Below are 24391 nucleotides of genomic sequence, written 5' to 3'. Positions count from 1 at the left end.
TTTTACAGTATGCAGTGGTTCCAAATTATCACTTGAGTTTTGCACTGATTAGACACGCACATTTTCTGTGTTGCTTAATATGGTAGACCCTCCTAGTTGACCACCTCCTATTTTTCATAGACCAGACATGTTGACCAGTCCCTTGGGTGGTCAACTTACAGAGGTTCTACTGTAATTTATTTTAAAGACTACCAACTTATTGCAAACTCGAACAAATCAACTTATCTCTCTGTGCTTACTTGCTTAGTTCCTAGGTCTGTAGCAATCAGTGTTGGGCCATGTCTTAATTCTAGATGCTTTAACAGAAAAACAGACCGGTGGCCTAAACAATATTTGTTTCTCATGGTTGTGGAGCTGAGAAGTCATTGGCAGATCTGGTATTTGATGAGGGCTGTTTCCTGGTTTGCAGATGGGGTTTTCTTGTTTTATCCTGACATGGCGGAGAACAGAGAGAAGCGAACACTCCTATGTTTCTTCTCATAAGGGCACTAATCCCATTGAAAAATGCTCTCTCTTCTTAATCTAATCACCCTCCAAAGAGCCCCCTGCCTCCTCCTGTCATTACAGTGGGGATTAGGGTTCGTACGGATTTTGGGAGAACATGAGCATCCAGCCCACAGCCCAACTCAAGCAAGGGGCTCACCTGGTTATATTTAGTTCTAGATCGGCAGGGATGAGTCCCCTACTATTCATTATGGAGCTGTTCATTGCAGAGAATCCATAAATTAGAAATAAATTAAAAAGACAACAAAGGAAAAATGGATGAAGTTGAAACAGAGAGGGGAGGGGAGAAGAAAAGAGAGAGAGAGAGAACCATCATCCAAAAGCCATCAAATTCTTGTAGAAAGTAGAATTACAGGAGGGAAAAAGAAAGAAATATAAACAAATAGTTTGATTAAAAATAATGGCAGAGTGGGAGTTTTTTTGGCCCTAACAATGATTAGGCCCTAAAAAGGGATATAAATGTGATTTTATTATTGGCTTTTTTTTTTCCGTAATGTTCCCAGTACTGAAAATACTTTGTTCTCTCACTATTAGTGATTCTCTTCAGTTATAATAAACGTTGTCCTTCAGTTCTGAGAAACAGAGAAGAGAGAGGTGGTGTGCGAAATGAAGAGTTTGGGGTGAAAGATTGCCTCCCTCATATTTTTCTCCTATGCATGAATCATTTGGGGGTACAATATTTTTAGGAGGAAGAGATAAAGTCGATGAATACGGTTTAGGATTCTTTTCTTCTTGCCATATATGTACCTGAAGAGTGTGTGTTTATTAACCTTGGCTCCCGATAATTCTATAAGGTGTAGTCAATGACTTCTAAAAAATTAATCCTGTTGGAAAAAGCATATACATTTTAAGTTGTTTATAATAGAGATCATAACTAGTAATAAAAATGGTATTTGGTAGCGTTTCTTGTGAAGTTTACAATACAAAACGTGATTTTAGCTCAGTTTTAATGGGCATAGGTTTGATCACCTGATATGCTTTGTGTTTAGGGAAGACTGTATATGGGTCAGTAAATCCCAAACTTCACTTGCTCAGACAGCACTAACCTCTGCTCTTCACATATAAATCCCTGCCTGCAGCAGCGAGCGAGTATGAAGCCCAGTCGATTGTTCATGCTTTTTCTTTGTGCCCACCCTGGTGGACTCCTCAGGGTGTAGCTTAATGAGCAGCTGAAGCGTCCAGTGGTAGGAGGGACATGAAGGTGACAAGGCCCAGACCCATACTGATTAATTAGTGTGGGGCTAATGAACCTTTTACTGGTAATTGTATTGCTCTGCCTTTTACAGCCAGAGAGGGGACCTTTCAGTATTTTTATGTAGCATAATATCTTTTCATTATAATAAAAATCAGTCATGAGATATATGAAACAGATTCAAAGCATAAATCATAAAATATCCATTTTCAAAAGTCTCAGTTTCTCTCTCTCTTTTTTATTTTTTATTTATTTATTTATTTTTTTGGTATGAAGGGTCAGCTTGGATTCTCATGCAATTAATATAAATTGGCATTTAGCATTCATTGAAAACTATGGAGGGACCTGGAGTTCAAGAGAAGAATATCGGGGGCGGGGTAGGGGCAGAAGTCAGTTTCAGTTACTCTGACTTACTCTGAACATCTCTTAGCTCAGCTTGTCTTGAAATACTTTATTGCCTTGTTAGCAGTGACCCAAAAAAATAGTTCTTATTTATTACATAAACACACACACAAAAAAACCAAAACCTTTTCAGTGACTTCCTAAGTAATTGCCGGTTTATCTTTCTTTGGTGTAGAAGATACATTATGAGAAATCCTGATGGACTTACAAGAACATCTGTTTATTAGAAGTTATTTTTCAGAAGACACAAGCAACCAACTTGCTGAACTTTTTTTAGCAAAACAAAAAGGAAATTTAAGTTGTTATAAAAAGTATTTCTTCAAAATTATCTAAGAAAGAACCAACTTAATGTCAGAATGTTCCTAATATTAAAATCCGATAATATTATTGCCTATCAAATTAGGAAATCTTTTTATCTGATCAGTCTTGCCTAATCATATTGCATTTCTGGGAAAAAATTATATGCTATTAAAAATCCAGATAAAAATAAGAGATTTCATCCTTTAAAACACATAGCTAGTACACACTAAGAAGTATAATGGCCTTCCACTGAAATCATTTTCAGCCTTTTACATGTTGAAATGCAGTGTAACAGAATTAGAAGGAAATGACAATGTGTAAATGACACTGACAATATTGAAGAAATCCTGACCTAATACACAGACCACAGAAGAGGTGCAGGAAGTGTATCAGTGGGTGTAGATGAATTAGTGTACTTGTGCGAGGAAACTGGGAGCTGCCCAGCGTGAATACCGTCCAGCAGAGCACAGGGCTGAGAGCCAGAAAACGGAGGCTGCAGTTCTGGCTCTTTCATCTCCTAATTATGTATCTCACTTGACTGGGGCTAGTTACTGAAGCCATCTGGAAGTGTTCCTCACTCCTAAACTGGCTGTGTGATGTCTGTGTGCCTCACAGTATCATAGAGCACTCGGTAATCACAGGTGGAACGTGCCTTGTGAAAGGTCATTACAGCCGGCACCACAGACATGATATTAGAAGGATGCAGTGACACAATATTTTGTCTTAGAGAAGGTGTTGAATGGGAACAGAGAAAAACACATGCAAAAAAAGTACAGTATGCTGTGATAAGTACTCTCCTCGCAGGCACTGGCATCTCCCGGGGAGCAGACTTACAAACCACCGCACTCAGCACTCAGCCCACAGAGTCTTCACTGTCTTCCCTCTCTTCTTCCCACTTCCCATGTCCTCACGGACTGCTCTCTCACTGCCATTGGTTCACACTTTCATCTGTTTAGCTTTTAAATCAGGTTGGGATAATCTTTCTTTTGTCCAGTCCCAGTGTTTATCTTCTCTCATTTTTAGCCTTTCAGACATCTAGTTCTTCTCTTAAACATTCCTTTGTACTTGGGGTGGTTCCACTGCAGCTTCCAGACCCCACTCTTCACCATGGGCCCCTGTACACTCCCCTAATCTGCCTGTCCCCTCCAAGAGTCACTTCCTCTCAGGAGACTCTTGCAACACCATCAGGAGAGTTGGTGGTCTGGGCTCCTAGCCTGGCTTCACACTTAGGAGCTGGCTGACATTGAACCCATTGTTAACTTTTCAGTGGCTCACCTTCGTGAAGTTAAATTGAAATGAATAATAGCAACCACAATAAGTAACGCGCAAATACCTTTATAAGAGTTGGACAGTTAACTCCCAGACCTTGTCACACAGTGCATTTGCATTGGTAGCACTGTGCAGACAACACGGTAAGAGTTGGCTGGTGTTGGGCAGCGTGCAGGCCCCATATACCAAACTTGGCCCCAGCCAGCTAAAAAACAGCAGTGGCAACTGCAACAAAAAATAGCTGGGCGTTGTGGCAGGCACCTGTAGTCCCAGCTACTCGGGTGGCTGAAGCAAAAGAGTTGGAGATTGCTGTGAGCTGTGATGCCATGGTACTCTACCGAAGGTGATAGAGTGAGAGTTCGCTGGTGTATGGGGATCTCACAGCTGTGCTTGTGTCCACGTGCAGCTTTGTCTTGCTAAATGGCATCATCATTTTTGCTACATGTTTTTCTGGGCCACTGCAAGAATGTCAGAGCTTCAATGAATGCAACAAATAAACATTAAATTTCTTGCTAAACTTGGCAAGAGTAGAAGTGAAATCAGGAACAAGTTAGTCCAAGTTTATAGGGATAATGCCATTAAAAGACAGCAGTATACAAATGGATTAAATGTTTTTCTGAAGAGAGAGAAAGCATCACTGATGAAGAGAGGCTAAGGCAGCCAGTAATGAGCAGAACTGATGAAAACATTGCAAAAACTTGTTGGATTGTGTGTCACACAGTCTTTGGCTGACTGTGAGAAGCATAGAAGACCAAGAAACATCTAGGAAAATCTTAATTGAAAATCTTGGCCAACAACTCATGGCTCTTGCATCAGTACAATGGGCCAGCTCACATAGCCGTGTCTGTGAGGGAGTTTTTAGCCAGTAAACAGATAAATTGTATTAGAACATCCTCCCTGTTCATCTGACCTGGCCCCCAATGACTTTTTTTCTTTACCCCAAGATAAAGGAAATATTGAAAGGATGATGTTTCGATGACATTTGGACATCAAGTGTAATGTGACGACAGCTCTGGTGGTCATTTCAGAAAAAGAGTTCCAAAATTTCTTTGAAGAGGGGACTAGGCCCTGGCATAGATGCATAGATGACCTTTGTGCTATTCAGCAGTGAGGTGTATGTACTTTGTCTAGAATGAGTTCACAGACTTAATTGCCAGGCCTTGTATGTTCAGTCACAGTTCTCATGGGTTTACACAGTAACTCATTTGGAGAAGTACTGGCCCGCCAACTAAAGCAAGTGACATGGCCTCATGTGCTCCCCGAGGAACGTTGCCCTAAGATAGAAAAACTTCTTTCTTTGTGGACATGCCCGGGCTGGTAAGAACAATCAGTTAAATGTTCACAGAAAGGAAAGTTACCGAGGGCTTCTCACGATTGCAGCTGGGGGCTGGGCACCTGTGGAGGTTATGGGAAGAAGTGCTCTGCTCTGTTCTCCTTTTAGCAAATTATTCTTTTTTAAGTTTTAAAGAACTAATCAATCAAGAACAAGACAGCTAGACGCCGTTGTGGTTAAGCCTTCAGCAAAGTGTTGAGCAAAGGGTCTCGATTTAGAACTAGCTGTGTATGTGTCCAGCAGCAAGTGTGCTGAACACAGAATTTCTCAGCAGTCTTTATGATTTCACCATTAGATGTTCCTTTTCTATTTCTATACCTTTTTTTTCTTTTGTCTAGTGCTGTGTATAAAAACACCCAATAAATGTGGGAAGTCACCACAGGCCTGAGCGAGCCTTGACCTCCCTCTCATAATAATCATTCTGTGTGCAGTGCTTATCTCTGAGTCTCTGAGCATCTAGTTCTGAGGACAACAACACTCATTTATGGATGTTGTCTCCATTTGTGCTGCTACAACAAAATACCTGAGACTGAGTAATTTGTAAACAATAGAAATTTATTTCTTCTGAAACTATTAATTACCAGATTAAGACCCTGGTGTTTGGAGTCTGTTGACGGCCTTCTTGCTGTACCGTCAGAGGACGGAAGAGGGGACGGGAAAAAGGGACGGAAGGGAAGAACCTTTCACCACCTTTACAAAGGTATTAATCCTACTCATAAAGGCTCCACACTGACTTAATCACCTCCCCAGAGCCTCACCTCCTTGTGCTATCATACTGACAATTAAGTTCGAACATTTAAATTTGGGGGGCACATTCAAACCATAGCAGATGTGACACTTCCTCCCTCACAGGGCTGAGGAAATATTAAACAACTCTTTATATCTGAAACCCTTATGATATAACAGAATTCAAAAATGTTATGCATTTATTTTATTATTAATGTGATCATTATGTTTTTTTTTTTTTTTTAGTTTTTTTTTTTTTTGTAGAGACAGAGTCTCACTTTATGGCCCTCAGTAGAGTGCCGTGGCATCACACAGCTCACAGCAACCTCCAACTCCTGGGCTTAAGCGATTCTCTTGCCTCAGCCTCCCAAGCAGCTGGGACTACAGGCGCCCGCCACAACGCCCGCTATTTTTTGGTTGCAGTTCAGCTGGGGCTGGGCTTGAACCTGCCACCCTCGGTATATGGGGCCGGCGCTCCACCCACTGAGCCACAGGTGCCGCCCTTGTTTTTTTTATTTTTTTTTGAGACAGAGTCTTAACCTGTTGACCTGGGTAGAGCGCTGTGGCATCATAGCTCACAGCAACCTCCAACTCGGGCTCAAGTGATCCTCTTGCCTCAGTTTTGCTGTCGCCGTATTACACTTGATGTCCAAATGTCATCATTTTTAGTAAAGGTAGGGTATCGTTTTTGCTTAGGCAGTCTCAAACTCGTGCGCTTAAGCAATCCACCTACCTGGGCCTCCCAGAGTGCTAGGATTATAGGCGTGAGCCACAGAACCTGGCCTAATGTGATCATTGTTTTAGCACATGGGAACACTTTGTTAATAATGTGACATTATTAATTATTTTAGAATCTAATTATTAATCATTTTAGAGATGGTCTGTCTTAACTCTTCATTAAAGTGTGTGGAAAAATTCAAGTATTTGGATCCTACATGTCATGAAAGTGATTTCTTTTTGGAGAAAGGAAAACATATCAATTTTTTGTATATTGTTGGATAATTGCCAGCTGAATGAGAGTTGGTCATTATTTGGCAATAACTCCCATATAAAACACAATTATAGCCAGAAAGAAGGAAAGAAGAGGAGGGCAAGGGGTGGGGAGGTGGGTGGAGGGAGGGTAGTCGGTGGGACCTACTGTGCATATTGCAAACGTACATGTCAAATATATTAATTGTAAAGTATAAATGTCTAAACACAACAGTTTAATAAGTGAGGTGAATGATATGTTAATCAGTTTGATGTAAACATTCTAAATTGTATATAAAATCAGCACATTGTACTCCATACATGCAGTAATGTGCACAGTTGTGATCTAATTAAAAAAAAAAAAGGGAAAATATATTTTATGAGTAATTATACATCTCCAGAGGTCCTGTGGAGAGAGCCAGAGCTGCTGATCCTGAGGGGGGTCAGTGGCTTTGCTGGGTGGCCTAAGATCAAGGCCAGTTAGATGAGTACCTACTTATTTTATTCACACTAACAACTTATGTCACTGCCTTATCTTGTTGGATTAATAAATTGTTACAAAGGGCGGCGCCTGTGGCTCAGTGAGTAAGGCGCCGGCCCCATATGCCGAGGGTGGTGGGTTCAAACCCAGCCCCGGCCACACTGCAACAAAAAAATAGCCGGGCGTTGTGGCGGGCGCCTGTAGTCCCAGCTGCTCGGGAGGCTGAGGCAAGAGAATCGCGTAAGCCCAAGAGTTAGAGGTTGCTGTGAGCCGTGTGACACCACGGCACTGTACCCGAGGGCAGTACAGTGAGACTCTGTCTCTACAAAAAAAAAAAATAAATAAATAAATAAATTGTTACAAAAAGAGAAAAAACTATATTAAGTGCTTTGTCTTTGTCGGACAAAGAGTTGGCTCGTGTGGAAACAGATGAAGAGGACGTTGTTCTGGCCCTGAGGGGACTGAAAGCTGTACCGGAGCTCCCTGTTGTTTACCCTCCAACCCCCACGTCTCTACCTCCCAAATCTGAGGAATCTTTCTATATACTGTGCGAAGCAAATTTTATTTGGTGCTTTTGAGTGGCTACACAACTGAACATTATCCAATTTATTGTCCATGGGGTGAGTTATTAATATGGCTTTGAACTGAACTGGCACGGCGTGTGAGCACACCATCTGGCTAGGGGACCGCTTCCGAGATCAGTGACATTTTCTGTGAGAGCTGAAGACACAGCCATTAATGATCTCAGCCCCATGTATGGAGACTGAGGAAAATATGTTCCATAAATATCACTCTTAACTGCTGAAAGCTGCTTGGGGTCTTCCTATTCCCTCTGCAGCTCTGCTCTAAGTGTCACAAAAATCTGGATTTGCGAGGAGAGGATATTCATCTGCTGGGTTTCTGCCCCTGAAAATTCATTCGGGTTCTTCATGGGTTCCGTGGCCACTGAGCATTTATTTTTTTGGTACCAATTTTTAGTTCATAGAAAGCTGGAATGTTATCAGAGGAACTGTCACATTGGTCCCTTCTGCTTATTCTCTCTTCTGTGTGTTATTCCAGTAGGATTGTGTGAGTGGAGCAGGCCTTACTGATGAGAGTTCCGAGGCCTTATTGATGTCAAGGGCAGGGGCCATCCTTTTTAGATTTCAAAGCTCATCAGTGATGATAATGTGCAAGCAACCAGGTGTTGTTATTGTGGATCTGCACTCTCCGCATCTCCTTAAGTCTACAGAGCAGGCTTCAAAGTTGACAGCGTGATTGTTAATGATGGAAACAGTCTTAGGGAGGAAGAATAATTTGCCAAAATCATACAGCTGATAAGTTATGTAGAGCTTCAGTCTACTTGACTTTAAATTCCATGTTGCTTCACATCCTGCTGGTCCTCCCTGGAGGGCTTTGGGCACTGAGCTCATGACAGCTCACATTCCCTCATTCATTCTTGCTTGTCATTCACTTTACATGTATATAATTTCTACATCTGCTAGGTTCAGAGTGCTGTGGGAGGCGTTTGGTAAATATAAACACGGCCCAGTTGCTGCTCTCACTTACTTCTAAATTAAGTTGGAAGAGAAGGCACACACACGTGCACAAAGCCTGCTCTGTTCAGGCTCTCACCACAGCACTAAGAAGAGCTTTGGATTCAGATGAGACAGGAGAGTATCCCTATTATCCAGGAGGGTCACATCAAGTACATACGTCCTGATCATGGAGAGAGGAATTTTATCTGCCTGAATTCTGGAGCCGCCTTGGAAAGAACACAGTACTTTAGAGGGCTAGTTCTCAACTCTGTTCCTCCTGTGGCAAAGCTCGTGTCCTCATGTGCTCATTTCTGAGTGTACTTGACATTAGTTAATTTGAAAAGACTTAGGCCAGAGGCTGTGCCTAGCTCCTGGGATGCTGCCTGAATGTGGGGGGTGAGGATGAACAGTGTGAGGATGTCACACTGTGGGTCCAAGTAGAACGGAAAGTGGAAGCCTGTCTCATACTATTGTTCAAGAAACAGCCACACAGTCTCAGTCCATAATTTAGAAGCATGTCTTTCTCATGAGTCTTCAGGTAAGCCAAGGGTCCATAGGCCCAGCCTGTCTTTAGCTAGAAGGCTATGCTCTGTGCTGTGGGTGAGGCTGCCCTTGGGCCTCTCCATGGATTGCGTTCTGGTCTGCACCACATGCACAGTTCCCGGGCCCAGGTGGTGGAAGCTTTTACAGTCCCTTAATAGTGGGGCAGATACTTTTCAAGGCCCTGGTTCAGTCACAGGTAGTAATGTCCCATTGGCCAAACCCAGTCACATGGGTGATCACAGAATCAAGGGGAGGAGAAGGGAAGAATCATTATGCTTATTAATTATGCAAGTGGATATTTTTGAAGATTATCTGATCTACCACATATACAGTAAAGGAGTGGTAGAGAAAGTAAAAGTCATAGGAGAGTTGATCCAGAAAGGAGAAAAGTATAAACACACCTGCCGGGGACAGTAAGATGTTGGAGTCTATGTAGTAACAGTGAGACTCTTCAGAAAGACTACATAGCGCACACCAAGAATTCTACCAAGAATTCTTACACGTAATGGGTTGGAGCAGGGAGAAACCACAGGTAAAGGGAGTAATTAATGACGAAAAATGAGGAGGTGACACTTGAAATATAAAGCAGATGAAAACGCAAAGGGCATTTATGAGGCAGAATCAGTGACTCAGGCACCTTGCTGGGATAGGGGTAGTGGGGAGGACTCTGAGACAGTGACTGTGTTGGAGCCCAATAGAAAACACGGAGCGCAGTGGGGCTTTTAGGTGGGAAAGGTTATTTGTTAGTGGGGGGTTGCTTTGAAAGACACAGGGAAGTCAGGCAGTCAGGTGGGGGGACTTAGTGTCAGCGAATGCTGGACAGTCACCTCTGCTGGAAGGGAGCCATCCTGGAGGGACACTGGAAGCTGTGAGGAAGGAGACAGGGCATAGGGGAGGGGTAGGGATGGCCTTCAAGGGCAAAGGGCATCCCTGTGACCTCCTGAGCAGAGGGGCCACATGTCCAGGGATCATGTGCGGGAAGAGGAGTGCTGGTGAGGGACAGCACTGCTCTTGGAAGGACTTTGACAGTGACGGCAATGGGAAAACTTGAGGAAGAAGCAAGGGAGGGGAGAATTGAGTGTTACCAGCGTGTTGCATTTCACATTTTGGTGAATGTGTGGTTGAGAGTGTCTGAGTATTCCTAAGGTAAGAGAGAATGACAAGAAATGCTCCGAAGACAGATGTTTTGAGGGAATGAGGTCCTGGCTCTGACTGAAGAGGGCTGCAGGCGGATGAGTAATTGCTTCTGTTTAGCAGACGTTCTGGAACTAGGGCCCATTCGGCCCTGGGCAGCGCAGCTGGAGGTGCTTTTCCTGCTTTCCCCCTGGGGTCGTGCTGGGCGGCTCGTGGTGGTGGAACTGCCGGGAGCACACTTTTATAAAATTCTGTAGAGACGCGCCCTGTGACTGATTATAACTCACTTCCTGTGCTTCTGTAGGATACAAATGAAGGCTAGTATTTAAATTAGATAGTTGTAAGGACATAACCCTTCTGAAGTAAATCCGTTTTAAAATTTTAGAATATTATTTCTCACAGTGTTCACAGATCCAACATGATTATCTTCCTTCCTGCTGGGTTTCGTGTTCCCTTGAAATTACTTAAAGGTTTGCACTTGTCATTTGTTTCTCGGTCATGGTCATGGCCCCCTCACCCCACATGTCCAGCTCTGGCCTCAGTCAGGCTGCTGGTGACATGCAGAGCATGTCCGCGCTGGGTCCTCCGGGAGGCTCGTGGCCTGACCAGTTACATGTGTCACTACTACTTGTAAAAATCATACATGGACTGTAGACTATTTAGCACATTCTAGAACAAGTTAAACTCTATTTGTCATTTAATGTTTGCCATTTTCTTATGTTTTTTACCTTGTTCCCAAATAGAACTGTGACCTGGATCAGCAGAGCATCGTCCATGTTGTGCAGAAACCATGGAGAAAAGGCCAAGAAATGGATGCAACTGGAAGGGACAGCCCAAGAACTGCTGTGGGGGGCACTGGGAGGGAGCCCCAGAGCTTAACTCGCGTGGACCTCAGCAGCTCCCTCCTCCCAGCAGACTCTGTGGGGCTGGCTGTGATTCTGGACATGGAGAGCAGAAGGGATCCGCCACCAGTGGCAAGTCCAGGTAACCACAGCCACCGGGCTCTGCCTGTCCGAGCCTCGGTCTGCTCAGTCGGGTCTCCATGCAGAATGCCTGGTGTGTACACACTTAGTTCTGATAAGGATTGGAGGGGGGTCTCTAAGTCGCTACAAGGAGATATATGTTCAAACAGAGTACTTAGATGAAATGTTTAAGATGGATACATGTGTGGTAAGTACTGTGAGGCTGGATTTTCCTACTGAGATTGACTGTGAGAGGAGGATGGAGAAGAATCAGACGATGGTAACAGTATTTACCTTTTCTCCTGAGGATCTGGGAGGAGCGGGGACATATGATAAGCTGTGGTTGAGTCAGATATACGGTTAAGGCCCCTGCATGTCCGCTCACACGTTGCCTTTCTTTTGTTCCTTATTTTCTTAAAAGATTTTTGGTTGATTATGTTTCTGATGATGTAATTCTAAAAAGTAGAAAGATAACTTCAGAGGTAATTTTAGTCGTCTGCGGGCTCTGTTGACACATTACAATGTCAACAGTATCCTTAGTGTGAAGGTCGTCTTCCTTCCCTCTATACCACAGCCCATTCCAAAATGCTTCTCTTTGGCCGGGATGGTTATCCTTTTGTTACTTGAAACTATTAATATGTTTCCCTTAGTCTTTTATTCTCTAATCTAAATGGTCAAAGGTATAACCAGATTAACTTTGACTGTGTGGGACCAAAGACACAGGATGATAACAGTGACTTTATAGTGTGGAGGCTAATTTCCCTCCCACATGCAGCAGGTCAAGGCGTGGGCAGTCCTGGCTACTGAGGCCCTCATGGTATCAGGCACTTCTGGGACCAGCCACAGGGACGCCAAAGATAATAGGAAATGCTCCTGTGAAAATAACTAAATAACATGTAAAGAATTTTCAAAATCATAGATGAGCTTGCAAAGAAAAGAAGGATAATTTTCAGAGACAAGTGAAAAAGTAGAAACCACACAGCTGTCTTTAAACAGAGAGTGGGCAGATGGACCAGAGGCAGTGCAGGAGCTGCTGGGCTGGGGTGTGTAGAGGGGGAGGGGCCCTGCTGCACGTGGCCTGGGCACCTGGGGATGGGGGAAAGAGTTTGAGAAATGGGGAAAAAGTAAGAAATGTGAGAAAGTGAGATAAATCAAAGCTTCTGCAACACTTATGTGATCCAGAATGAGAAATTAATATAAATGTTGGACCCAAGCTGATGTCACTGTGATTGTAATGCTCGCCTCCCATGCATAGTGAGCCTGTGGCTATGACACGGGGACCTTAATTAATTGTCACAGGGAAGCCCAAGGAGGAGATGGGGGAAACCTCAAATCCACCTCCCTGAGAGGTTAGGGGTTAGGAGTTAGGGGTCAGGGGTTATGAGGGGTCTGGACTGCTGATGGGGTGAAATGTGGGGGATCCTTGATGGGTTGAGAGGGAGGGGTGAAGTCCTGGGATAGCAGACGTGGAGAAACCACATTCTCGTGTTGAGCTGGTTTCCTTGTAAGAGGTATTGTCAGTGTCACCTCAGTCACTGTACTGGAATGCAGGGTCTAAAAAACACCATAAGCAATTCATGAACAAAAAGATTTTATGGTTCTGGCACCAGAGATTACATCTATAGGAATAAGGGGGGAACAAGTGGTCAGTATGCTACATGCCTCTGGGTTAGTTAGCTCTGCAAGGTAGCGGCCAGGAGTGCACCAGCATACCCAGGTTAAAGCCCAGATAGAATGCTGCCTGCAGCCCACTCTGTGACTCTGTGAACCCTGATTGGGCCGTCTCAACACACCTGAGGTTTCAAGCAGGGCATGTCCAAGTGTGAGAGCATTCCGGATCATTTGTGTGGTGTGGTATTGATGCTTCAGAGAAGAACAGGCCTTACGAGAGGACACTCAAGAGGCAACATGATACATCAAACCAGGGCAAATTCCACCCAGAGTGTGCAGGAGACGAGGATGTGCAGCCCCCAAATATGCCACTCCCAAAATGTGCCACTTTAACAATAAAGGCTGTTCTGAGCGGATTATTTTCAGAAACAGCAGATACAAGAGAAACTCTAAAAACAGAGTGGAAATTACCCTTTTGTAAAGGAAATTTACATCTGTGAAGGAAATCTCGTTGGTAAGGCTGTCTCCCTCTCCACACTAGGAAGATAAGGAGGACTAAATTGGAGACTCGCCCACAGAGGAGGCACCGGCTTAAACCTGAAGGCGGAACAAACCTTCCTCTTCTCCACTGTACTTTTCTCCCTCCAATTTTAGTAACTGTGCAGCTGTGCTACTGTACTTTTCTGAATCACCTCCCTGAGACTGGTCTTCCCCCACCCTCCTCTCTTTTGTCTTCAGCTGCAGACGCTGTGCAGGCCCGAATTCTAGGCCACCTCTTTAAGGCTTCCCATGTCCTGGTGTTTCCCGTGCGCCATGCTCCTCTCGCACCAGCACGGATGGTGTCAAACCCTGGGCACCCAGTGGTTTCCCCTGCACAGTTGGCCCTTGAACAATATGGTTTTGAACTGTGGGCATCACTTTTATGTGGATTTTTCTCAATAATTAAATTGGAAAATTTTTTGGAGATTTATGACAATTTAAAAAAAAAAGCATTGACAAAGTGCATAGCCTGGAAAAGTTAGATATGTTATTTATGCATAAAATATATGTAGATGTTAGTCTGTTTTATCATTTGCTACCATAAAATATATACAAATCTGTTTTAAAAAGGTAAAGTTTATCACAAATTATGTACACACGAATCATACAAGGTGCTATTTGCAGTTGAGAGATGAATATACAAATGTAAAGATGTGGCATTAAATCATTAGCTGCATAGAATTAACTGTAGTCTGTGTGTACTACTGTGATGGTTTCACAGCCACCGTCTGTTCCTATCATGGGGACCTCAAGTGTGTCAGCTTAAAACAGCCTGTGACACTAATCATCTCCCTGTGGGCAAATCGTCTCTCCAATAAATTGTAAATCTCAGTAAAAAGCAACTTTCATGGTTCTGGTATTCTTTTCATCATGTTTCATGCAATACCGTAATCTTTGAATAACACCATGGGACCTCCATCATGCGCCCCAGTGATGCTGGAGGTGCTCCCAAGAAGCAGTGAGAAGTCACAACTTGGTGAAAACAAGCTGAATGTTCCGTGTGCACCAGAAACTGAGATCTGCAGCTGCAGTTGCCACCACGTCAGGATAAATGAACCTGGTGGAAAGACAATTATAGAAAAAGAAAAGGAAATTCAATGGAGCCACTGCCACTGTTGTACCAGCAGGTACTAAAGCCTTGCAGTTTTTTCCCAATGCGTTTTTATGTCATATTGGAAGTGCACCTTTTATGTGGGTACAGAATAGCTGTAAGAAAGGCTTATCTACAGACTCTAATAAATTGAATACAAACTTAAAGCAAAAGGAGGATGAAGGATCTACAGCTGGAAAAATTAATGCCTGCAAAGGATGGTTTGATAATTTTAGAACGAGACTTGGCTTAAATAATGTCAAGATCACAGGGTGGCACCTGTGGCTCAAAGGAGTAGAGCACCAGGCCCATATGCTGGAGGTGGTGGGTTCAAACCCAGCCCTGGCCAAAAACTGCAAAAAAAAAGAAAGAAAGAAAAGTCAAGATCACAAGAGAAGCTGCTTCTGCAACCAGGAGGCAGAAACTCTGGATTAGTTTCCAGACAGCATTAAGGCCATCACTGGCGAGAAAGGACATCTCCTTGAATAGGTTTTTGATACACAAAAAAGTGCCCTATTCCCAAAAAAAATAATAAAAAGCTCCGAAGGATATTTGTTAGTAAGGAGGAGAAGCAGCGGCAGGATTTAAGGCAGGAAGGGCTATGCTGACCCTCCTGTTTTGTGCACATGCAGTCCGGTTCCTGAGCAGGACTGCCCTGGCCTGTGAAGCTACTGATGTCTGATCCTAAAGGAGGAAAGATAAATCCAGCTGCCGCTCTTTTAGTTGTACATCAAGATGGCCTGGATAACAGGAACCGCTCTTCCAGACTGGTTCTACCAATGCTTCATGGATGCTGTCCATGCCGTCATGGACCGCGGGCCTGACACGTTGTGTTCCTACCCTGGTAAGAACTCCATTGTAGGACAGCAGAGAACAGAGAGGAGAGAAAACTTTCCAAGAGGGTGGCTGAGCATCTCTGGTGTAGATAAATCCTCTGATTCAAGAGTACATAGTCCCAAGCAAGACAATTTAAAAAGCATGCAAGTGATCTTGATTAGGAACAATAAAACTAAATTCACCTCATAAAAGAAGCAAAACACCAAGGGGAAATAGTAGATTTTAAAATCAGAGACAAGAGTGCCTCAATGGGAGCAGTGATTTGAATGGTTCCCAGCAGAAATAAAAGGACAGAAATGGTAGTGCAGTGATTCAGTAAGAATGCTGAGGGGAGCACTGTTTAACTCAGAACCCCAAACCCACCAAACTGCTGTTCAAGAGGAAGAGGAAGGTAAAGATACTTTTACAGAAACACTGAGGTTAATTACCCTCAATTTTAAAGAAATGTTGCAGTTCTTAGTACTGAGGAGAATGAGTTTAAACTCAAGATGAAGAAGTGGAAGGAAGGGATCATGCTTAGAGAATGGAAGAGTTAAAGTGAATCAAACTGGGGGGGTCATGATATAACAAATAATACCGATTAGTTTTGTAGGTACAAAAACAAGTTTGAACAAAAATAGTAGATAATAATAATAGGAGAAAACCGGAATGATCAGTTACCTGGGAAACAGACTCAAAGTCTCACCAGTGATTAGAGAAGTGAAGGTTAAAACAATATCATTTCATCACCCCCTTATCCAATAGCCGTAACACAACAGCCTGACAACTGCGCATGTTGGTTAGGATACAGGACAGTGAACGCTTTTGTTCGTGATGGTGTGAGTGTCAGTCGACGCAGCTGCTGTTGAGAGCAGTTCACAGTAATTAGTGAAACTCAAGAGGCGGGTAGTCTGCAACCCAGCATACATGAAGAAACCTCTATACACATGAGCCTTCCAGCCCCATTTTGTCATGAAAAAGTAGGAAAACTATAGCTGTCTTAAAATAGCTATAGTCTTTGAAGACAAGGTTTTTGTCCAATTTATTGTAGTTTCCCCTCAAATATCCTAGGAACATGGTGACACATGTTTACTAAATTCCTTAAAATTGTTAAACATAGTAAATCATTCATCAGAATTTCTTTGTACTTAGCATTTAGAACTAAGCTTTATTTAAAATTAAACAAAGAAAATGAGACTTCACCTCTTCTAATACCTTGGTTATTTCCTTATTTGCAGCATCGTTCATGGCAGCCCGGGCAGCCTGTCTGCTTTACATAGTGAATACACACAGTGCCTGGCATGGGAGAACATAAACCAAGCCATCAGTTACAAAATGTTTGAAAATCTTGGCCTTAGAGAAACACATTTCAAAAAAATACATCCAGTTTTCTTTGTGTTTCCCGAGTGTTTGAATTAGAGCCAAAGGACACAACTTTGGCTGAACACGGAAGGTGAATAGTTGGCTAACGCTGCATGAGTAGCTGAAAGGAATGGAAACTGGAAAGCTGAGAATGTGACTTTCAGGTTTCTGTAAGTGGAAGACGCTAACTAGTCAGCATGAGTAGTCAGGGGATGTCATGATTTATAGCCATCACCAGTTATTCCGTTTGTGCTGAGAAGGTCAGACCTAGAGGGAGTGGAAGACCTGGGGCAAGTCCCCTAAGTATTCCTGACCACAGTGCATGTCCGGCTTCCGTGCTCATCCCATCGCCTGAGCACAATGAAGCCCAGCTTCCAGGCCCAGACAGCTGGCCTTGCATGGAGGCTGAGGGAACTGCATTTCTGACAAGCCCCAGCTGATACTGAGGGGCAGGTCCTGGAGACAGCACCCTCAGTAGCACTGCCCTGAACAGTTAACAATGGTATTGTTTAAAATATGACCAATGAATGAATACACCATTTTATAAACTTTTGAATAAGCATATTCAATGAACTACTCCTGGGCGCCAAGATCCCCTGGTTTGAACTGAGTTGACATGTTGTTTGTGTTTCCTGAACGAGGCACCATTCATCACCTCTGTCAGATGAGATGAAGCTACTGGACCTAGAAAAAAAAGAGATGAGTCTCCTTTAATAGTTGTCATCCAGCTAATTAACTCCTTAGACAAACAGTGATTGGATCTTACTCTGCACCAGGCATGGTTCCAGGGGCTGGGATGTGGCGGAAGTAGGATCCCTACCCAAATGGGATGCGTTGCGGTGAGGGGAGAATCCAGTGAGCGAAAGAAACAGATAACTGTCTAAGCTGTTGGTTAGAACATAAGCTCTGGAGAGGGATGGTCCTGTGGTGAGTCTTCCCTTTGCTAGATCTGTTTGTCGAACTGTCTGATGCAGTTTCCTTGTCTAGAATGAGGATGTGGATTTTGTCTACTTTATGGAGCTTCTGAAGAATTAAATATTTAAGATATCAGAGGGAAGGAAGGAATTTTTGCATCTTCCCTACAACTTTTAGTTATATAGTAGACATAATCTTACAATGAGTTATTTGAAGAATTATGTTAATTTTTAACTTTAGCCAAGTATAAAAATTTTAAAACTTCACTTGTATTATATTATATGATTTTTTTCATAATTTTTTGGTTTTATAAATAAAACGTGTGGTAATTTTTTCGAGTTTTTTTCAAGTCTTACTGCCCAGATATTAAGAAAACATTTAACTAATATGGAAAAACATTTTACTATAAAATAAGTATTTTCTTACTAAATGAAAGAGACTTTTCGGTGAAACGTTACATGCTAGAATGAATTATTGAAATATACTTAAAAAGGTAAAACAGAAAGAACTTAAAATTATACAAATATAATTTTTAAATAAATCAAATTGCTTTTAATATTTGAGCTCTGAATAATGAATACATACCAAAGACGTATCATAATTATTGGAGAATATGTTTGTATCAATAATTTTTTTGCCAGCAATGTGAAGTAGTACAAAATGAAAACTATTCTGGGATTATAAATTGACTGACACTCGCCAAATGCAAGTTAGTCATGGAGGCCGACTAATGATGTAAAGTGATAAGCTTCAGATTTAATTCTCATTTTATCCAAAATAAAATCTCAAGTATTTGCAAATGTGTGTTACACATGCTAATGACTGTGAGCTAGAGGGTGTGAAGATCTTGGTGTTTTGCACAGCTTTAATGAATGCCTCTTGTGTAAATCTTCCTTGAAATGACAAAATGTTGGCAGTTATACTAGAACAACTTAAAGTTCATATCATATCAAATTATTAGAACTACGTTATTCTGCCAGGGATTTAATCTTTCTTCCACCACAGAGATTTCTACTATAATATTCTTTTTCATTATGTAAGTGAAAACACATAAAATGATATTTCACTGTAGTGAGAATTCTGCCAGCCGACAATTTGGTGCTTGATGGAGGGTGGGGGGCGAGGTAGGAAGACATAGTCTTTTTCTTGTCCAAGAAGTCTGAACACTATTCCAAAAGCAGAGTTAGTTGTTCCTCCCTTTTTATAGTACTGTGCACATAAAGTGATGTGATCACTTGCATTTATTTACCCCTTTACAGGGCACTTATCAAAGGCCTATTGCTCTCAGACATCTGGTACCTCCACTGTCTGGCTTGTGGATAGGGATAAACATTTGTCATATGGACGAAAAGTGTTATCCAGCTTGTAAAATATAACCCTTACAACTCTTCAACTCTTATTAATCCCATTTGATGGGGAAAAATGGTTAATAATTGCATGTGGAAAGCATGGTGCACAGAGACTCAGGGTACGCAGAGCAGAGGAGGCAGTCTTGGCCCCAGGAAGGCAGAGCTTGGCAGAGAGGGAGACGGAGATGACTGACCACACTGGGCAGTATACGTGTGCAAGAAGGAGTGCACGCGTCTGTGTTCACACCAGAGACTGTGCTCACATAGCTTTCTATCTGCCATCTTCTGGACAGTCTTACGTATAATAAACCCATCAATGGAACAGGAGATTAAAGATTAATAAGAGGAACCGGATACTCAAGTAGCTTACAGTTTAGAAAATAAAACACACTTATATGGGGCGGCGCCTGTGGCTCAGTGAGTAGGGCACTGACCCAATATACCAAGGGTGGCGGGTTCAAACTCAGCCCCGGCCAAATGCAACAAAAAAATAGCCAGGCGTTGTGGCGGGCGCCTGTAGTCCCAGCTACTCGGAAGGCTGAGGCAAGAGAATCGCCTAAGCTCAGGAGTTGGAGGTTGCTGTGAGCTATGATGCTACAGCACTCTATTGAGGGTGACAAAGTGAGACTCTGTTATATTCCTTTTGGAAAGATGTTTGGAGAAAACTTAGAGCTCTAAAAATAGATCTGCCATTCAATCCTATAATTCCTCTACTAGGTATGTACCCAGAAGACCAAAAATCACATTATAACAAAGATATTTGCACCAGAATGTTTATTGCAGCCCAATTCACAATTGCTACGTCATGGAAAAAGCCCAAGTGCCCATCGATCCACAAATGGATTAATAAATTGTGGTATATGTACACCATGGAATATTATGCAGCCTTAAAGAAAGATGGAGACTTTACCTCTTTCATGTTTATATGGATGGAGCTGGAACATATTCTTCTTAGTAAAGTATCTCAAGAATGGAAGAAAAAGTATCCACTGTACTCAGCCCTACTATGAAACTAATTTATGGCTTTTATATGAAAGCTATAACCCAGTTATAACCTAAGAATATAGGGAAGGGGGAGAGAGAGGTGAGGGAGGGGGGAGGATGGGCAGAGGGAGGGTGATTGGTGGGATTACACCTGCGGTGCATCTTACAAGGGTACATGTGAAACTTAGTAAATGTAGAATATAATTGTCTTAATACAATAACTAAGAAAATGCCAGGAAGGCTATGTTAACCAGTGTGATGAAAATGTGTCAAACTGTTTATAAAACCAGTGTATGGTGCCCCATGATCGCATTAATGTACACAGCTATGATTTAACATTAATAAAAAATAAATTAATAAATAAAATTTAAAAATAATTAAAAAAAAAGAAAAAGAAAAAAAAACAACAACACTGAAATAGAATATGTCTGAAAAAAGAGGTATGATCAGGGCTAAGTGGGGATTTCCAGGCAAGGCTAAGGCAGGCCTTGAAGGATGGCTCTGTTGAAGTGTTTTGCTTTTTGTTTGTTTGTTTTAAAACACAAGAAGTTAAAAGCAAACTGTGGGGGAGAGTAGGTGAGAAATGACATTGTTTGTTGTTGATGTTAAGTGTGATACTTACGGGGGGCCTCAAAATGTTTTAATTTTTTGAAATCACCTCTGCAAAGTCATACTGTGCTTCCAAGTGGGAGGGAGAGGTCACACTCAAGACTAAATGAGGCCTGGCTGGACAGTGTGCTCTCTTAATGAGAAACCTCTACAACTCATGGCATGTGGGCATCCCTCTCCTGGAGGCCTTAATGGTCAATAATGTAAATAATTTATACTTTTTCCTCTTTGAACCCTGAAGTCTTTCCGAGGACACTGTACATATGCTGAGATGGTGAGATCTGCACTTGACGGAGGAGAGGGAGCCCAGGCGGGGGGCTTACAGCTGGTGAGTTCCATCTTGGGGATCACTGGAGCATGCTAATTAACGCAGAGTGTGCCAAAAATTCAGGCAGGCTGCTGGATCCCATTTTCCTAAAGGAAGATAAATAAAAAAAATGAGTGGTAGAAGTTAACTGCCTATCTCCTTTTAAACTTTCTAAATTTGTTCTGAATAAATAATGAAGACTAATGGAAATTTTGTGCCACTTTTACAGAGGTATTATTTTATATGACTTGTACCTTTCAAAGATCTCATACATAATTCAAATATTCGGGTTTCACCAGTATAGTGAAAACAGGAATTATCAAAATATCCATTTGATGAAAGAAAATGAAACCCTTATGATAAGTAAACAGAATATCTCTACCTTCTTTTTCAAATCCCTTTTCGATAATTTTATTTAATCAGGCCCAAACTCCTGTGCCTTCTGCCTCTATTCAGCTACAATTAGTGTTCCAATGACACCTCCGAAGTGCCGTAAGATTTTAAAAATTCTCTCTCAAAGCCCAAAGATAAAATTGAATTGACTGCCTTTGGTGCTAAAGGTATGTTATTATATCTCAATTCTTTGAAAATTAATGCTCTATCTTTTCTGTGCACAATAATCAAACTACCTGGCATATTCAGCCCTTCAATGGAGCTGTGATTTTGCTTTGTGTAAAAAGGGAGTCCAATGGCCAATCATTTACTTCAGTGGATAAAATGAAATCCCTGAACCGGGGAATGCTTTTATATATTTCAAGTGCTTACCACAGTGCCCGGTCTATAGTGGGCACTTAATAAACGGTTGCTGCTAGGAAGTGCAACAGGGAAAGGGACAGGCATTTGTTTCAAATCTTTGAGCCAATGCACAGTACCTGGGGTGTGATGTGTCTGCCACGCAGATGCTAAGCCTGCTGGCATGAGGTGAGCTCTGCAACCAGGCCAACAAAGCCACATCTTGCTCAGCTTCAGACTACCTCTAGGACCTTGAACACTTCACTTTCTTGAGGCTCAAAATGGTCTGTGGCAGCAGCGTCACTTGGGGGTTTGTCAGGAATGCGGAATCACTGGCCCCAGTCCAGACAGGCTGAATCAGGAATCGCATTCTATCAGGAGCCTCAGGTCAATAATGCACATTAAAATTTGAGAAACACTGATTTCCTTAACGTAGTAGGCCTCCATGTCCTCATTTGTAATATGCAGATAGTGGAAATACCTATCTTACAGAATTGATTCCAGGATAGTTTGTGATGAGGGCTTAGAACAGTGCCTGGCACGTACTAACAACGTAGCAGCCGTTAGCCATTTCTGTCCTCCTTTCTCTTCCCGGCTAGCATGTACCAACGACCCAGTACTGTGCCAGAGCTCTGAGGTACTATCTAGGCTCGTAGGTCCAGGGATCTTGTAGGTTCTTGCTTTACCTCCTCCCCAAACAGGAGCTATGTCCCCCTTCCAGACTTGGGAGGCTTTGGGTTATTCTGGTTTGGGGGTAGGAGTTTTATTTTATTTGCATATGCATGTATATATCTATTTTTTAAATTTTTCTCAGCTTCATCAGACATTTAGAACCTAATTAGAATAGTGGGTGCTCTAAAATTATGAGGGATAATGTCAGGAAGAATACTTCCTATGGCTATTTTCTAGAATATTACATTTTCTAGAAAACATCTCCTGAATCATGTCTGATGTATTTTTTTAATTTCCTACTTGGCACTGTACTACTCCTTTACAAAGTTTTCACTAGAAAACCAGATTAATTTTGTCCTTTTCATGCTCTGTGTTCAGTCATCAGGAAAAATTTGGACAGAAAGGAAGTTTCAATAATGCAAAAAAAATGAAGTTTGTATTATTATTTTTTCTATCAGAATTGCTTAAAGGACCTTTTGGTAATGAGTGTCTACCCCATTCTGTATTTTGAAAGAGCAGATTAGCTGGGGACATGTCACAGATATGGGCCACAGGGGACTTCATCAACCTGGCCTTGCCACGAGTGATGGATGAGGGCAGTTTAGGAACAAATTGGCGTTCAGCTTAATGATGCAGACAGAGCTAATGTTCTAAATGAGCACGAGGATCCGGACCTTGCCGGACTCAGGTTGGATCAGTTGGGCACATGTTTTCAGATCAGAGTTGTCGTATGGAACTGCATACTGAGAACTGAGTCCCACTCATTCCTTCTTTGGGTGTTCACTTGAATCTAATAGATCTTTGTGTGGGTCTCACGGTACCTGCCCTGACGCAGCTGCAGGGAGGAGGTGCGTCTGTGTCTTCAGAGATAAGATGCTCCTCACTAACCCACTGACAAACTAGGGCAAACGTTGTAGTCTAGAGTGATGGCTTAGGCAACCATACTCAGTGCTTTACAGATTGCTGCTGTTTGCCATGCAGTTTCTTTATTGTCACAAAGAATATAAAGACACAACTTAGTGAGTGACACCCCCGCCGTAGCAGTGAATAGTACAAGCTGCTTGTTACATGGACTTCTGATGTCAATAAAACATCTGTTATGATAAACAACCAACCAGACTCTTTGATTGCTACTTGATGGATATGAAACCACCTGTCCTTTAAAAACAGTTGAATCATTTGATATTCTTTTACTTCATTATCTTCCATAGTGGCATCACTAAAATTTTGATGGTGTTTTGTATTTTACAAATGAATACAATTTGTAGTGAAGTTTACAACTTCTAGTGAAGTTCCCACAGATACTGAGAAAATATACTTCAAATTGACCATATAGGATTTTCCTTCATGAAAATGAGAAAGATTATGTTTTTCACTAAGTATTATATGTTTTAATTAATAATGTCAGCATAGCTGACACAGCATTTGTTTATTTTGGCTGTATTAGTTTATGCTGGTACAGTAGAACCATAGGTTTTGGTCCTTTGTTTAATCCGTTCTCTTCAAGAAATATTACATTGCCACAAAATGTGAACAATTTCAGTGGCAGGAGATAGCAGTCACTTGGGACTGTTGTAAGATTGCATATTTCTTCCACTTGCTGCTTATTCCAGAGAAACAGATTAGACGAGATTACCATTTGTTCTTCACCATGGCCCCTGTTTCATTAGCAGAGCAAGCTGATATTTTTCAGACAGGTTATTTTTTCAATTTCACTTTCAATTATTATTTTCATAGATATTCTTTCTTCTTGGACTCCATGGCAAATAATTTTTCTGCTTGTGTGAAGAAAAAATTTTGCTCTTTTAACATAGTTAATGTAAATTATACAATAGGACCTTTGGCACTGGAGTAACACACACAGGTTGTACGAACCCGATTAGAAACTGAGCTCTTTGGCGGGGTTGGGGTATTGCTTTCTTGTTCTGGGCCGTAGTATCTAACACAGTACTTGACACATACCTTGATGCTTGATTAATAAATATTTAATCAATAAAAACAACATTCATTCCTGCATTGGTTGATGGTCTCTTTGAGACTTTATTGTGGCTTAGAAACAGTGAACATTTATT

General features: G+C 42.0%; 1 protein-coding gene across 1 annotated transcript in view; it reads left to right on the top strand.

Annotated features, from left to right (window-relative positions):
- PRKN (parkin RBR E3 ubiquitin protein ligase) overlaps positions 1-24391 on the top strand; it is a 1304782-nt gene that overhangs the window by 391662 nt on the left and 888729 nt on the right. The window contains exon 3 of the mRNA XM_053591297.1: positions 11114-11354. Within this exon, the coding sequence (XP_053447272.1) occupies positions 11114-11354 (241 nt within the window). The remainder of the gene's footprint in view (positions 1-11113; positions 11355-24391) is intronic.

The sequence above is a fragment of the Nycticebus coucang genome, chromosome 5, assembly GCF_027406575.1.
Source record: "Nycticebus coucang isolate mNycCou1 chromosome 5, mNycCou1.pri, whole genome shotgun sequence".
NCBI lineage: Eukaryota > Metazoa > Chordata > Mammalia > Primates > Lorisidae > Nycticebus > Nycticebus coucang.
This window is presented reverse-complemented; position numbering and strand designations above follow the sequence as displayed.